The sequence below is a fragment of the Oncorhynchus gorbuscha genome, linkage group LG06 (genome assembly GCF_021184085.1).
Source record: "Oncorhynchus gorbuscha isolate QuinsamMale2020 ecotype Even-year linkage group LG06, OgorEven_v1.0, whole genome shotgun sequence".
Taxonomy (NCBI): domain Eukaryota; kingdom Metazoa; phylum Chordata; class Actinopteri; order Salmoniformes; family Salmonidae; genus Oncorhynchus; species Oncorhynchus gorbuscha.
The window spans coordinates 67,072,576-67,086,865 of record NC_060178.1 but is presented as its reverse complement, the minus strand read 5'-3'; the positions used below and the strand labels follow the sequence as shown (position 1 = coordinate 67,086,865).

General features: G+C 41.8%; 1 protein-coding gene across 2 annotated transcripts in view; it reads right to left on the bottom strand.

The window, feature by feature from the left end:
- The window catches only part of LOC124038254 (protocadherin-15-like), a 275,775-nt gene that overhangs the window by 231,798 nt on the left and 29,687 nt on the right, over positions 1-14,290 (bottom strand). For both annotated transcript variants that reach the window (XM_046353882.1, XM_046353881.1), the window contains exon 3: positions 1,812-1,877. In XM_046353882.1, coding sequence (XP_046209838.1) covers positions 1,812-1,877 — 66 coding nt within the window. The remainder of the gene's footprint in view (positions 1-1,811; positions 1,878-14,290) is intronic.

Sequence of the window (14,290 nt, the reverse complement as noted above, 5' to 3'; positions counted from 1 at the left end):
TTTCATTTACTAGCACATCACATGCACGGAGGCAAGAATGCAAGCACCTACGCTATTAGAAAAGAGGTGCCATCTAGAACCAAAAAGGGTTCTTCAGATGTCCCCATAAGAGAACCCTTTGAAGAATCATTGTTTGTTTCAGGTAGAACCCATTTGGTTCCAGCCGAAGAACCCTTTTGGAACAATTTTTTCCAAGAGTTTACAGTATGCACACTGTCCACACATTCTACCCTCTCTCTTTGCACCATTCTCATCTCCCCCATACCCCTCTCAATCTCTCTCTTTCCCTCTCCCTCCCCTGGTCCTCTCTCTCTAATCCAGAGAAGAAGCAGGTGTTTGGGACAAATCCTGTCCTTTCAGCCACACTCTCTAATTACATATTGCTGCCCTTGCAATTATTTTAACAGGGCACACACAGATATGTGCACATTGCTTACACACACACACACACACACACACACACACACACACACACACACACACACACACACACACACACACACACACACACACACACACACACACACACACACACACACACACACACACACACACACACACACACACACACACACACACACACACACACACACACTCCGTCTTTCTCTCTTTACTCTGCTGCCAGACATTTGAATCACAGAGAGACGGCTACAGAATACCAAACCAGCCTCTCAGCCAGAAAAAGTGAAGGCACATCACAGAATTACAACTAACATCACAGCACTGAAACAAGAATAGTCAGAGCCCTTCTTTTAGCATAGTAACCATTCTATAATTACAGGACACAGTCATTACAGCTTCATATCAATGTGAGACCCTTAAAAAATGTGTTATGCAACCAAAAGAAAAGAGGCAAACAGGTGTGCACCAGAGACAAAATAACACATCTAGATTTTCTTAATTAAAATGTGTGAATGAAATTAAACAATTGAGAATGTCTTACTTCACTGTCATGTTTCTGGGTAATTAGATATACTCTCCAGAGGAACGGGGAAAGATGGAATGCGAAAGGAGTCAGGGTTGCCATGTCTGCGGTTTTCCTGCATTGTGCTACTTCGAAAACAATGCAGAGGGTGAAAATGTATTGGTCGCGGGTTGCAGGTTTTTGGGCTACTTCTAATTTGCACAGCGGCAGCCATGTCCATGCGGCTGCATGCCTATCGAATCGATGATTGGCTTTCTTGTATAGCTTTTCTTTAGCTAATGGACACATTTGTATTGGTAGGCCTGGTCTTTATTTTCTTATGTCAAGCCTAACATTTCACAAAGCTATACACGGTGTCGCAACGCAGCCTTCATTTCTCAGAACAAGAATAGACTGACAGGTTTCAGAAGAAAGTTATTCGTTTCTGGCCATTTTGAGCCTGTAATCGAACCCACAAATTCTGATGATCCAGATACCCAACTAGTCTAAAAAAGGACAGTTGCATTGCTTCTTTAATCAGGACGACAGTTTTCAGCTGTGCTAACATAATTGCAAAATTGTTTTTTAATTAGCCTGTTAAAATGATAAACTTGGATTAGCGAACACAACGTGCCATTGCATCACAGGGGTGATGGTTGCTGATAATGGGCCTCTGTACGCCAATGTAGATATGCCATAAAAAATGATCCGTTTCCAGCTAAAATAGTCATTTAAACCATTAACAATGTCTACACTGTACTTCTGATCAATTTGATGTTATTTTAAATGGACAAAAAATGTGCTTTTCTTTCAAAACCTAAGACATTTCTAAGTCACACTACTGTTCAGAAGTTTGGGGTATGTTATGAATGGCATATATTGAAGAGAAAACAAAGGCCGTACGTACCATTGGGGCTCTCTTCATCAATGGTCACTATGGTAGCAGGAGGGCCAGACCGGGACAGTTTACATTCTGTACGGTGGAGAGAGAGAAGGCAATAAAACAAACGCACCAATACCACAAAGAGCCTCAATGTCATAAGCTGATAGCAGCTGTCTTAACTGGTTATGAATAGTTTCATCCTTTCTATTAATGTTGAAGCACGTTGATGGGTTGAAGGACACTGATACAAAAGCACAGTGATGACCAACTCACAACAATACATGACGACAATACATGACAACCATGTGGGGTGACAACATGAGCACAGTGTTCAATACAGGGAGCTGCACAGATGGAAATGACTCTGAGCACACAGAGACAAAACAAGATAGAGAGAATGAGGAAAAGTAAAGGGTTGCTCTCTTACCCTCGTACCGCCAATCTGTAGAGATCAGAGTTAGTGGTGCCATAAGGAAAGCAGAAAAGGACCATGGGAGAAAAGAATAGCATGAAATTGTTGGTTTGGAGAAGATGTTTGATGTTAGAGGAGAGAAAAAACATTAGAGTAGAGGAAAGGGGGAGGGGAGTGAAGGAATAGAGAGTAAGTTAATCATAATAACTAACAGCTCTACAAAATCTTCTAAATACAACTAAATACATCTTTGGATGGATGTTATTTGGCATGGAAGTAGGAAACACTTCTAAAGATACATTCATCACAACATAGTTAGCCTATTTTCTACATACAATTGTCTCTTGAAAATCATCCAAAGACAACACCATATTTCATTTAGTGTTGACATCTTGTCCAGGGTGTTGGTTTTCCAATATTCTCTGTCTGGGACTTTCCCCTCTCGGGTAAAATCCCGGAGTTAGAAGAGAATATCAGAGACACTTCCTGATAACTGACCCACCCTTGGAATTCTGTATTCATACGAGTTCTGTATTCATACGACTCAACATTGCTTAGTCATGCTGAACTCCCTAAATACCACAACCCGTAATGGTCTTCAGGTTGGTAATATGGTGTGAAACCTATTGTTGAAGTTGGTATAGACATATACACACACCACAGCAAAACTGCTTATAGATTTATCCACTTATCTGGCCGGCCAGGGCAAATCCTAAAAAGCTAAATTGTGAAGAAGTCAGGAGGTGTGTAGCGAGTTAACTTGATTCAATATGAAAAGGGGTACGAGAGCCCAAAAGACGAGGGATCAATTGCCCAACCAGCAAGCACCAAAGCAAAGCTATTTGGAAGAGAACACAACAGACAGGAGGCAGCAGACACATACACCAGAGGGAAGGACTTTCCCTCTTGCTCGCACACGCAAACACCAAAACAAACACAAACACACAAATGCATCATGAGAGTTAGACCAATTGTATAGAGAGTGATTACCAGTGAAAATCAATACAAACTGAGCAGGGGGAGTGGAAGCACCCAGCCAACCATTGTGCAACCAGCAAGCGCCAAAGCAAAGCTGTTTGGAAGAGAACACAACTTATCGTAATGAGAAAATGGACACAGAGGAGGAAAATGGAATTGGAGAGAAAGGGATGAGAGAGTGTGTGAGAGAAAGACCGATAGGAGAGGGAAGGACTCTCTCACTCTCCCTCTCTCTCGCACAAACACAAATACATAATGGGAGTTGGACCGATTTTATAGGGAATGATAACTAGTGAAAATCAATACAAACTGAGTAGTGGCAGTGGAAGCTGGAGAAACCCCCACAACGTATAGAACTAAAACTAAACTGCACCCTAAAACGTGCTGAGATCCTGTATCTTCTGCATCAAACACATGACTGGACACATCGTCAACACTGTTTCTCTGTAACCAGAGGCTGGGTATCGACCAGGACTACACAGGCCATGTCGTTTCAATGTGACCTAGAATGTAAGGTCATTGTTCATACATATAACTATGATGAATATCACAGTGATCCCTTCCTCCATAACTAGACACATCCTGTCCTCGCTCAGCGTGGATTAGTCCTAAAAGTGGAGCCACCTAGTGGTACACTTAAAATGAAGTGTTTTTCTAACACCAACACTAGTGGCAACTGAGCTGCCACCAAGTTGAAGGAGACAAAACCTTAACTTGGCCGGAGTATTGAAACAAATCATCCTGAGATGTTTTAAAACATTGATGATTTAAAACACGGTGTGTTCTAACACCACTTAATCAAGTATTGTGAAACACCTTGCCAGGGACATGGAGAACTAACAAAAAAGGTCATGTTTAGTGCAGAATTAGAAACCTTCTCATTTGGTATTGTTTCCTCTCCTTAAAGTTTCTAAACACCTTTACGATGTTTTCAAACCTGTCCAGAGCAGAATGCAAACCCTTTTTTTGAAGTGTCATAACGTTTAACATTGTTCTATGCATTTGACAATTTTCCATTATATACTATTTGGGCAGGCATTGTCATACAGTGTTCAAACCACCAGCAGTGTTGGGTAACTGAGGCATTCTGAAGGCTTCATTGCTTTCACCAAATTGTACCAGAAAACGGTTCATTACTCAGAGCTTCATTACCTGTTCACAATGCAGATTAGTGACATCTGCTGGTTAGCAATAAATAGCAGCGTGTGATTATCAGATACACATTTCTTTATCCACTTTCTCCGCCTGCCATATCAATTGTGTTATAGTCTCAGAAATGATTTTAACATTTTCTATCCAATGCTACCAATTATATGCATATCCTGGCTTCTCGCCATGAGCAACAGGCAGTTTACTTTGGGCACATCAGTCAGGTGGAAATTCAGGAAAATAGACCCAAGCTCTAAGAATATATACAGTGGGGCAAAAAAGTATTTAGTCAGCCACCGATTGTGCATGTTCTCCCACTTAATAAGATGAGAGAGGCCTGTAATTTTCATCATAGGTACACTTCAACTATGACAGACAAAATGAGAAAAAAAATCCAGAAAATCATATTGTAGGATTTTTAATGAATCTATTTGCAAATTATGGTGCAAAATAAGTATTTGGTTAATAACAAAAGTTTAATAATTTACTTTGTTATATACCCTTTGTTGGCAATGACAGAGGTCAAACGTTTTCTGTAAGTCTACACAAGGTTTTCACACACTGTTGCTGGTATTTTGGCAAATTCCTCCATGCAGATCTCCTCTAGAGCAGTGATGTTTTGGGGCTGTTGCTGGGCAACACAGTCTTTCAACTCCCTCCCAAAATTTTCTATGGGGTTGAGATCTGGATCTTGAAATGCTTCTTACGAAGCCACTCCTTCATTGCCCGGGCGGTGTGTTTGGGATTATTGTCATGCTGAAAGACCCAGCCACGTTTCATCTTCAATGCCCTTGCTGATGGAAGGAGGTTTTCACTCAAAATCTCAAGATACATGGCCCCATTCATTCTTTCCTTTACACGGATCAGTCGTTCTGGTCCCTTTGCAGAAAAACAGCCCCAAAGCATGATGTACCCACCCCCATGATTCACAGTAGGTATGGGGTTCTTTGGATGCAACGCAGCATTCTTTGTCCTCCAAACACGACGAGTTGAGTTTACCAAAAAGTTATATTTTGGTTTCATCTGACCATATGACATTCTCCCAATCTTCTTCTGGATCATCCAAATGCTCTCTAGCAAACTTCAGACGGGCCTGGACATGTACTGGCTAAAGCGGGGGGACACGTCTGGCACTGCAGGATTTGAGTGCCTGGCGGCGTAGTGTGTTACTGATGGTAGGCTTTGTTACTTTGGTCCCAGTTCTCTGCAGGTCATTCACTAGGTCCCCTGTGTGGTTCTGGGATTTTTGCTCACCGTTCTTGTGATCATTTTGACCCCACGGGGTGAGATCTTACGTGGCGCCCCAGATCGAGGGAGATTATCAGTGGTCTTGTATGTCTTCCATTTCCTAATAATTGCTCCCACAGTTAAATCATTTACCTTGTTTTCACTCAGGAGACTCCCAGTTAGATAGCAAATGTTCCTTTTTTCCACAAATCTTATTTTTGTAGGCGAAATAGCTCCGTTTGTTCTTCACGTTTGGCTGAGAAATTGACCGGAAAATGCAGTCACTACAACGCAAAACTTTTTTTCCAAATTAGCTCCATAATATCGACAGAAACATGGCAAACGTTTTTTATCCACAAATTAAAATACTGCTCCCTAGTTACAAAAGGTTAAGAGGCTCCTCTGTCCTCCACTCGTTACCTGTATTAATGGCACCTGTTTGAACTTGTTATCAGTATAAAAGACACCTGTCCACAACCTCACACAGTCACACTCCAAACTCCACTATGGCCAAGACCAAGGAGCTGTCAAAGGACACCAGAAACAAAATTGTAGACCTGCACCAGGCTGGGAAGACTGAATCTGCAATAGGTAAGCAGCTTGGTTTGAAGAAATCAACTGTGGGAGCAATTATTAGGAAATGGAAGATATACAAGAGCACTTATAATCTCCCTCGATCTGGGGCTCCACGCAAGATCTCACCATCAAAATGATCACACGGTGAGCAAAAATCCCCAAATCACATGGGGGGGACCTAGTGAATGACCTGCAGAGAGCTGGGACCAAAGTAACAAAGCCTACCATCAGTAACACACTACGCCGCCAGGGACTCAAATCCTGCAGTGCCAGACGTGTCCCCCTGCTTAAGCCAGTACATGTCCAGGCCCGTCTGAAGTTTTCTAGAGAGCATTTGTATGATCCAGAAGAAGATTGGAGGAATGTCATATGGTCAGATGAAACCAAAATATAACTTTTTGGTAAAAACTCAACTCGTCATATTTGGAGGACAAAGAATGGTGAGTTGCATCCAAAGAACACCATACCTACTGTGAAGCATGGGGGTGGAAACATCATGCTTTGGGGCTGTATTTCTGCAAAGGGACCAGGACGACTGATCCGTGTAAAGGAACGAATGAATTGGGCCATGCATCGTGAGATTATGAGTGAAAACCTCCTTACATCAGCAAGGGCATTGAAGATGAAATGTGGCTGGGTCTTTCAGCATGACAATGATCCCAAACACACCGCCCGAGGAATGAAGGAGTGGCTGTTATGCAGGTGAGTGAGGACCCAAAAGCGATATAACGGAAACAGAGTCTTTTAATGTCCAAACAGGGAAAACATAAATCCTCAATCATTACAGGGGAAGTCCAAACAGGGAAAACACAAATCCTCTAGTTTAACAGGAGAGTCCCCCTTCTAGTTGTTGAGGAGAGTTGCAGGGCTAGCGGCAACAGACTGCAGGTCCCTTCGGGTAGGCGCGGGCCATAGAGGATAGAGACACCTGCTCACACGTAGTATCTGATGACGAGGCAGAATACAACTGGACGGAACAAAAGCAAAGCAAACAGCAAACAATAATCCGACAAGGACAGAAGCAGAAACAGAGAGAGAAATAGAGACTTAATCAGAGGGAAAAATAGGGGACAGGTGTGAAAGAGTAAACGAGGTCGTTAGGAGAATGAGGAACAGCTGGGAGCAGGAACGGAACGATAGAGAGAGAGAGGAATAGAGAGAGAGAAAGAAACCTAATAAGACCAGCAGGGGGAAACGAAGAGAAGAGAAAGCACAGGGACAAGACATGACAATACAATACATGACAGTGGCTTCGTAAGAAGCAGGATATCTGCATGGAGGAATGGGCCAAAATACCAGCAACAGTGTGTGAAAACCTTGTGAAGACTTACAGAAAACGTTTGACCTCTGTCATTGCCAACAAAGGGTATATAAAAAAGTATTGAGATACACTTTTGTTAATGCCCAAATACTTATTTTCCACCATAATTCGCAAATACATTCATAAACTATGTCTGTCAAATTTGAAGTGTACCTATGATTGAAATTACAGGCCTCTCTCATCTTTTTAAGTGGGAGAACTTGCACAATTGGTGGCTGACTAAATACTTTTTTGCCCCACTGTATGTGCAAGCCTGCTTCTACTGAAAATACCTTTAAATCTATTTATATCCCAGTCATGGAAAAAAGTAAGATCTTGCAGAAAAACAACCACCTCAAATTTGAAAAAGGTTACTTGTGTCTCCATCCATCTCTGGGTCTGGTTCCTTTGTGAGAAAGATTATAAACGTTTGGTAATTGAAGTTTTGTAGCTCGAGGGGGAGTCAGTCTGTTAAATTGCCCCGAGGTTCAAATTGTAATATTTAAAATTGTTCTTGGAGTAAGCTGTTGAAGTGTATAGTTCCTTGATTACCAATTACTGATAGAGTATTGCCTCTTTAACATTTCCAATTTTCCTTCCCTACTTCCACTTATTTTATTGGGAAAAACAGATTTCCATTAAATCAATGTTCCATTAGATTAACACAACAAAGCCTCTCTGTGTTTTTTGAGTTGGCTAATGAAACATTAGTCTAGCTGCTGTGCTGCTTGTTGATCAGATGAGTGACTCTCTGCTTAGGTAATCCTTATTGTGGATAAACGTTTGTTGTTGAATTAATTATTTTTAGATGGCTAATGCACTTTGCATTGTATGGAGGCACCTAGGTGAAGTTGCACAGTGCATGAGTGTCTCTCTGATTTTGTGATCCCAATTGTGCATAGAAGTTTGATGTTGAGATTGTTGTTCTTAAAATATGTCTTTTTTTTCAGACAATTGTACCTTAAATCCACTTTTTTTCCTGGTGTCAATTATTATATGATTGTTTCAGGTATAGGCTACATTGTATGGACCCATCTACACTTTAAAAATATAAATTCTAAAAACCCCATGATTGTCAAATGAAACCATGTAAGAAGTATTGCACCTAAGCTAAGATGTGGTGTTTGGAGGTTGTTTGAATGTAAACCCAATGTAAGTGTTTCAAGAACCAGAATGTGTTTTAAAACAGAAATATACTGTAGAACTCTGAAAGGGTCAAAGTGGTTCTTCAACCTGAATATTAGTGTTTTTAACCTTGGTGTACTCCCCCGCGTGACGGTTGAGTTAACTTAGATGTGATTAAATTTTTGGGGATAGGTAGCAGCATTTTCACTTTTGGATGAAGCGTGCCCAGAGTGAACTGCCTCCTACTCTGTCCCAGATGCTAATATATGTATATTATTATTAGTATTTCATAGAAAACACTCTGAAGTTTCTAAAACTGTTTGAATGATGTCTGTGAGTATAACAGAACTCATATGGCAGGCGAAATCCTGAGAAAAATCCAACCAGGAAGTGGGAAATCTGAGGTTTGTAGTTTTACAACTCAGCCCCCATTGAAGATACAGGGTGATATTAGTTATGTTTCACTTCCCAAGGCTTCCACTAGCTGTCAACAGTATTTTGTTTTGAGGATTCTACTCTGAAGGAGTGGCTCATAAGGGCTCTTTGAGTAAGTGGTCTGGCAGAGTGCCACAGCCTCGGCTTGGCGCGCTCACGTGAAAGGTAGGTACGTTCCACTTCATTTGTACAGACAAAGGAATTGTCCTGTTAGAACATTGATGAAGTTTACATCCTAAAGAATGATTCCATACTTATGTTGCCATGTTTCTACGGGCTGTAACTGAAGTTTTTGAACTTTTCGTCCAACGTTCGGCGCAACCTGAACGAGCTTTTGAATTTGTTTACCAAACGCCCTAACAAAATAAGATATTTGGAAATAACAGATGGACATTAACGAACAAATCAAAACATGTATGGTGGAACTGGGATTCCTGGGAGTGCATTCTGATGAAGATCATCAAAGGTAAGTGAGTATTTAAAATGCTATTTCGGAGTAATGTTGACTACCCAATATGGCGGGTATCTTTTTGGCTGCTTTGTTGTCTAAAGGCTGTACTCAGATTATTGCATGGTTTGCTTTCTCCGTAATGCTTTTTTAAAAATGTGACACAGCGGTTGCATTAAGGAGAAGTTTATCTAAAGTGCCATGTATAATAGTCATAGCTTTATCAATGTTTATTATGAGTATTTCTGTAAATTGATGTGGCTCTCTGCAATATCACCGCATGTTTTAGAACTACTGAACGTAACACGCCAATGTAAACTCAGATTTGAACTAAATATGAACTTTTTCAAACAAAACATACATGTATTGTGTAACATGAAGTCCTATGAGTGTCATCTGATGAAGATCATCAAAGGTTAGTGATTCGTTTTATCTCTATTTCTGCTTTTTGTGACTCTCGTTGGCTGGGAAAAATCGCTGTGTTTTTCTGTGGTGACCTTGGTGGTGACCTAACATAATCGTTTGTGGTGCTTTCACTGTAAATCCTTTTTGAAATCAGACACTGTGGCTGGATTAATGAGAGATGTATCTTTAAAATGGTGTAAAATACTTGTATGCTTGAGGTATTTTAATTATGAGATTTTTGTTGAGGTTAAAGAGCAGAACACAAATGGAACACAACTAGGTTGCAATCCAAACCCTTAAAAGACACCCTATCCCCTCAGACCTCAAATTAAGTCTACACTATGGATGACGTATCATCATGACTAGAATGGACTACAGTCAATTAAAATTCCATGTCTACTAATATTAACTATATATTTATTCATATATGCCTACTGTATGATAGCTAGCAAATGAATTAGCTAAATAATGTTAGCCTGCCTAGCTGGAATGTCTGAATAAGGAAAATGTTTTATTTCTACAATTTACAAAAGCTAACCAAACAAACACATCTGTCACGCCTTGGTCAATATGTTTTGTGTTTTCGTTATATATTTTGGTCAGGCCAGGGTGTGACATGGGTTTATGTGTTGGGTTCGTATTGGGGTTTTATTAGCATTGGGATTGTGTATGATTAGGGGTGTGTCTAGTTAGGCTTGGCTGCCTGAGGCGGTTCTCAATTGGAGTCAGGTGATTCTCGTTGTCTCGGATTGGGAACCGTATTTAGGTAGCCTGAGTTCACTTTGTAATTCGTGGGTGTTTGTTTCTGTCTCTGTGTTATAGTCACCAGATAGGCTGTAATAAGTTTCACGTTCCGTTCTGTTGTTTTTTGTATTTAGATTCAGTTATTTCATGTACCGCGATTCCTTCATTAAAGTCATGAATAACCTACACGCTGCATTTCGGTCCGACTCTCTTCATTCAACAGACGAACGCCGTTACAACATCATTACTTTAACCTGACGTGTTTGTGTAACCTATTTACATTAGTTTTTACTTACATTTGTATGTTGACTTCTACACTGATACTGTTTCTAAGTTTTGCCGGACATTTCATAGCGGATGTACAATCGTCGCATATTGAATTATGGGGAATTTCAGGCCCCGGAGTGAATATAATTGTACACTTGCAAACACGACTAAAAACGAGGGCTGAGGGGCTTGCGCTGCAAACTTCCCTTGCTTGGCTAATTATTCGGACCGCACTCCAGGATTGTGATGGGGATTCCTCCAAGGCCATAAGGCGAGGGTAAGTGGACGAGGGTGTTTCTTTTATAAGTTTGAACCGCTGCCATACAGTCAATAGTCCCTTTGCGCGGCAACGGTGCCCAGAGCTAAAATAGAACTCCTTTCTATTTCTGACGCAGATCACGCTGAAAGTCCTGCCTCTCTCATCTCCTCATGGGTTTATAGAAGCAGGTACCCATGTGCCATCTCCTCATTGGTTATACCCACGTGGGTGATTGAAAGACAAACTATTTTGCTGTTAGTCGTGGTAATAGAAATGATTCGGTTGGCCGTTTTACGTGTGGATTAATTGGCAGAGTAAAGGAGCTTGTGCATTTAAGATAAAATAACAACTCAATGTTTATATCCCAGGACAAATTAGCTACCAACAGCAAGCTAGCTAAATAGGACAAATTAGCTAGCAAGTGCAAGCTAAATAGCTAAATTGCCATACATGTTTAATTATTTTCGACCTGTCCCCAAATGAATGTCATTGGTTCAGCGTTTGTTTTGCTATTTTAACCTGCGTGTTGTGATCGCGTTTGGTGTAGGGGGACAAAATACATTTATGCACCATAACATAACATAGATTTTTTCCATCTACGTAACATTGCAAAAATCAGAAACTTTCTGTCCAAAAATGATGCAGAAAAATTAATCCATGCTTTTGTCACTTCTAGGTTAGACTACTGCAATGCTCTATTTTCCGGCTACCCGGATAAAGCACTAAATAAACTTCAGTTAGTGCTAAATACGGCTGCTAGAATCCTGACTAGAACCAAAAAATTTGTTCATATTACTCCAGTGCTAGCCTCTCTACACTGGCTTCCTGTCAAAGCAAGGGCTGATTTCAAGGTTTTACTGCTAACCTACAAAGCATTACATGGGCTTGCTCCTACCTACCTCTCTGATTTGGTCCTGCCGTACATACCTACACGTACGCTACGGTCACAAGACGCAGGCCTCCTAATTGTCCCTAGAATTTCTAAGCAAACAGCTGGAGGCAGGGCTTTCTCCTATAGAGCTCCATTTTATGGAACGGTCTGCCTACCCATGTCAGAGACGCAAACTCGGTCTCAACCTTTAAGTCTTTACTGAAGACTCATCTCTTCAGTGGGTCATATGATTGAGTGTAGTCTGGCCCAGGAGTGGGAAGGTGAACGGAAAGGCTCTGGAGCAACGAACCGCCCTTGCTGTCTCTGCCTGGCCGGTTCCCCTTTTTCCACTGGGATTCTCTGCCTCTAACCCTGTTACGGGGGCTGAGTCACTGGCTTGCTGGGGCTCTCTCGTGCCGTCCCTGGGGGGGGGTGCGTCACCTGGGTGGGTTGATTCACTGTTGTGGTCGGCCTGTCTGGGTTCCCCCCTTGGGTTGTACCGTGTCGGAGATCTTTGTGGGCTATACTCGGCCTTGTCTCAGGATGGTAAGTTGGTGGTTGAAGATTTCCCTCTAGTGGTGTGGGGGCTGTGCTTTGGCAAAGTGGGTGGGGTTATATCCTTCCTGTTTGGCCCTGTCCGGGGGTGTCCTCGGATGGGGCCACAGTGTCTCCTGACCCCTCCTGTCTCAGCCTCCAGTATTTATGCTGCAGTAGTTTATGTGTCGGGGGGCTAGGATCAGTTTGTTTATCTGGAGTACTTCTCCTGTCCTATTCGGTGTCCTGTGTAAATCTAAGTGTGCGTTCTCTAATTCTCTCCTTCTCTCTTTCTTTCTCTCTCTCGGAGGACCTGAGCCCTAGGACCATGCCCCAGGACTACCTGACATGATGACTCCTTGCTGTCCCCAGTCCACCTGGCCATGCTCCTGCTCCAGTTTCAACTGTTCTGCCTTACTATTATTCAACCATGCTGGTCATTTATGAACATTTGAACATCTTGGCCACGTTCTGTTATAATCTCCACCCGGCACAGCCAGAAGAGGACTGGCCACCCCACATATGCTCTCTCTAATTCTCTCTTTCTTTCTCTCTCTCGGAGGACCTGAGCCCTAGGACCGTGCCCCAGGACTACCTGACATGATGGCTCCTTGCTGTCCCCAGTCCACCTGACTGTGCTGCTGCTCCAGTTTCAACTGTTCTGCCTTATTATTATTTGACCATGCTGGTCATTTATGAACATTTGAACATCTTGGTCATGTTCTGTTATAATCTCTACCCGGCACAGCCAGAAGAGGACTGGCCACCCCACATAGCCCGGTTCCTCTCTAGGTTTCTTCCTAGGTTTTGGCCTTTCTAGGGAGTTTTTCCTAGCCACCGTGCTTTTACACCTGCATTGTTTGCTGTTTGGGGTTTTAGGCTGGGTTTCTGTACAGCACTTTGAGATATCAGCTGATGTACGAAGGGCTATATAAATAAATTTGATTTGATTTGATTTTAACACACAATGGCGCTCTCGCGCAGCCAGTTTGGGTTCCGTGTTCGTGTAGTAATTGTTCAGTCGTCGTCCTTGCTGTTTCTATTAACTCTTTTATGTTGGATACATTTGATTACATTTAATCAAGAGCATACGTATATCCTTAATAGAAATGTTTAAACCTGTATTGTTGTAAGGAATTTAGTGGCTGTTGCATGTTGCACCAGTCACATCTGGTTGCTGGTCATAACACATGTTGAGTGATTATATAGTCTAATCATTTTATTTTTATATCGCCACGTAGGTTGTACTGAAGCCCCCTGAACAAGTAACAATGACACAACATCACTGTTCTTGTTGCATTACTATCCCAGTCTGCACACTATTCCTAGATGGAAACAGCAGTGGTCCCACCTCACCACTGCACAGAGGCATATCAGTAGTGGCTTAAGCCAAGGAATATGGTATGTTTTAATAGCTATATCACATATCAACATCATATGGTTATAATCACTTCATAATGCTAAGAAATTATTTCATGAAACTTAAATCGTCTCATGATTAGATTTAGAATAGTGCCCTTGTACAGTCTGGGGTCTGCAACCTGGGCCCAAAGGCAAAATGACCATCACCAAGCCCACCAAAATGTGCCTGGCAAAAGGAGGGATTAGGTGAGTAGTCCCTAATAGCCAGTATACTAGGTAGTATCTGGTCATATCCTATTACACTTTGACTATTTCATTTTTTTCAATTTCAGGTGGTTTCAAGTACGTTGTTTAGATTGGCTAACCACAGAGGCTGCTTTGCTTTGCAGAAGTACTCTCTACTGCACCCTT